General features: G+C 46.9%; 1 protein-coding gene across 1 annotated transcript; it reads left to right on the top strand.

Annotated features, from left to right (window-relative positions):
- Positions 1-1,701: 1,701 nt before the first annotated feature.
- Positions 1,702-2,339, top strand: LOC123934597 (ferritin heavy chain-like). The gene has a single exon (XM_045994749.1). The coding sequence runs from the start codon at positions 1,767-1,769 to the stop codon at positions 2,337-2,339; it is 573 nt and encodes a 190-aa protein (XP_045850705.1). The 5' UTR covers positions 1,702-1,766.
- The last annotated feature ends 778 nt before the right edge of the window (positions 2,340-3,117 follow it).

Below are 3,117 nucleotides of genomic sequence, written 5' to 3'. Positions count from 1 at the left end.
AAATGGTCTATATACACTTAAAAATATGTTGAAGAATATGTTTCTAAAGTTTCTTAACTCTGAGTCTATGATTTTTTCTTTTTTTTAAAGATTTTATTTATTTATTTGACAGAGAGAGATCACAAGTAGGCAGAGAGGCAGACAGAGAGAGAGAGGAGGAAGCAGGCTCCCCACTGAGCAGAGATCCCGATGTGGGGCTCGATCCCAGGACCCTGAGATTATGACCTGAGCTGAAGGCAGAGGCTTTAACCCACTGAGCCACCCAGGTGCCCCTCTATGATTTTTTCTTAACATAAGTATGATTTTTTCTTTTTCATTCTTTTTCTCCTACTGATTAGCACAAATAATACCAATGGTTGCCTGCCAAGGAAACTCTGAGGCTTTTGAACTGTGCAGAAGCACTGCCTATTCAAAAAGTAGAGTTTAATTTTTAAATGGTTTTTGAAAAAGCTAATTGAATCACGGTGGTGAACTAAACACAAAAATTATCTACACACACACACACACACACACACACACACAGGCACACTAAAAAGGGTGCCATTAGGAGACCAAAAATTGTGAGGAATTCTGGAAAAACAGGAAAAGAGGCTACCAGATTGGCTAAATCGCAGAAGTTGCAACACCTGCAGTAGAAAAACTGGTAATATTCAGAGAAACTCTGAATTTATCAGAGTAAATGAAATTGCAGCAGTGTAGAGGCTCCAGGGTCCGCTGTGAGATGGAAGAGCTATTCTGTGAACAGCAGACCTATTTTTCCTGTCCCCCTTTCCTGCCCCGCTTTGCCCCCCACCCTTACTTACAATGGGAAGTAAGCACCTGCCTCATCTGACACCTTTAGTCTCCTAAAATACACTCCAAAGACAGTGAATGAGCTTAAGACAACTATAGATCTTCACAGGAGAGAAACAACAGGACATACCTACCCAGAAGGAAAAAACATTACTCTTCCAATGTAAAAAATATATTTATTTTGGTAAAAGGGTGGGTCCCTATCCAAGCTCCATGTTTTATGCCCACAAAGGAGAAAACCACTGAATAACTGACACACCCTGACCTTCCATTCTGAGAAGCATATTGATGAAATGAACATCACAATTACAGGTCAGATCTTTGCTAATTACCTAGGCTAATTAAACAAGTCATTTATTCCTTAATATATGTAAACAGAGGTTTGGTCGGTGTTTGACAAGATTAAAAGAGAAAATCATGATGAGCAAGCAGAAATATTTGGGGGAAAACAGATATAATATACAGGAAACAGAAAACTTCACCAAAAAATTTAAATTCCTACTTTCAAAATTTTAAGGGAAGAAAATTAGTTCATAAGATAAGAAAAGGCTGCTATAGAACAATTTGAGAATAAGATAAACTTCTTACAAACTAGAAAAATTAATGCAAACTTAAAAATACATTAGAAGCCAGGTGCTAAGCACAGTTTCCCTCTTATGCAGATTCGGCCAGAATCTGAACTCAGCCCTTGTGGCCCGTCCCCTTCCTTTATCCTTCACTTCCTTCTCCCCCTCCCCCACATAACGGATTCCCCTTCCCCCTCCCCCACCAGTTCCGGGTAACGGTTTCAAACTACTGGTCCCTTCTCAGAGCTGCTGCCACCTGGCACAGAGCCTGTCTGCCGTCTGCTTTTCTCTTCATTCACGCTGGCAAATCTCCGAGGCCACCACCGCCTTCGGCCCCGCCGCTGCCTGCTGCGCAGCCCTCGCTTCCGCGCCGCCTTCGCCTTCGGCCTGGTGCCCGGGCCCCCAGCCATGGCCACCCCGCCGCTCTCCCAAGTGCGCCAGAACTACCACCCCGACTGCGAGGCCGCCATCAACAGCCAGATCAGCCTGCAGCTCTACGCCTCCTACGTGTACCTGTCCATGGCCTTCTACTTCGACCGCGACGACGTGGCCTTGAAGAACTTCGCCCGCTTCTTCCTGCGCCAGTCCCGCGAGGAGACCGAGCGTGCCGAGAAGCTGATGCAGCTGCAGAACCAGCGCGGGGGCCACATCCGCCTCCGCGACGTCAAGAGGCCGGACCGCGACGACTGGGAGGGCGGCCTGAAGGCCATGGAGTGCGCCCTGCACCTGGAGAAGAGCGTGAACCAGAGCCTGCTCGACCTGCACCAGCTGGCCACCGACAAGAACGACGCCCAGCTGGCCCACTTCCTGGAGAGCCACTACCTGCACGAGCAAGTCGAGGCCATCCAAGAGTTGGGGGGCTATGTCACCAGCCTGCGCAAGATGCGGGCTCCGGAAGACGGCCTGGCAGAGTACCTGTTTGACAAGCTCACCCTGGGCAACAGCGACAAAAAGAACTGGGCTGGGACTGTTGCCCCATAGCCCCAGGGCGCGTGGTGACTTTGCCTGATCACCATGCGCAGCATGCGTATTGCAGTATTGCTTCTGCAAAAAGTTCCAGTTCTTTCGTGCCAGTTTTGCCATAAAAAAGTTGTTTGGTTTCAATAAAGTTATCTGGTTCCTAAATTTAAAAAAAGGTCTCTGGTTGATTTGCATGCAAATCTTTCACCTTTTAGGTTTTAAAACAGGCATCCAGCAGTGCTTGCATCCCCCTAAGCCCATCCACATGCATCTCAGGATCTCGGGAGGTGGAGGGAGAAGATATTACATAGGACCCTGGAAAATACAAATCAGTCTTGCCTTTATAAACGATGTGGGGGCAGAGGTGGGTGGTCTGGGGCCCTGGTTGTTAGTGGGTGAATATGTATGGTAAAAGTATAAAACGGGGGTGCCTGGGTGGCTCAATGGGTTAAAGCCTCTGCCTTCGGCTCAGGTCGTGATCCCAGGGTCCTGGGATTGAGCCACGCATCGGACTCTCTGCTGGGTGGGAACCTACTTCCCCCCTCTCTCTGCTTGCCTCTGTGCCTACTTGTGATCTCTGTCTGTCAAATGGATAAATAAAATCTTTAAAAATTAAAAAAAAATATTTAAAAAGCATAAAAGAACATGGTCTACAATTTACAACGGTGATTGCCCCATGGAAAAAGTGAAGAATGGGATCAGGCTGGTATTAAAGGGAGTCTTCAACTTTACTGGAAAACTTTTAGCTTATTAAAATCCACAAATGTTAACAATTGTTGCTTCTGGGTAGCAACAGTGG

The sequence above is a fragment of the Meles meles genome, chromosome X (genome assembly GCF_922984935.1).
Source record: "Meles meles chromosome X, mMelMel3.1 paternal haplotype, whole genome shotgun sequence".
In the NCBI taxonomy this organism is placed as follows: Eukaryota; Metazoa; Chordata; class Mammalia; order Carnivora; family Mustelidae; genus Meles; species Meles meles.
The sequence above is the reverse complement of the archived record's forward strand: the minus strand, read 5'-3'. Positions and strand labels throughout refer to the sequence as shown.

Excerpts from the sequence above, each read along its gene's own strand:
- LOC123934597 (XM_045994749.1), top strand. The coding sequence starts at position 1,767 with ATGGCCACCCCGCCGCTCTCCCAAGTGCGCCAGAACTACCACCCCGAC.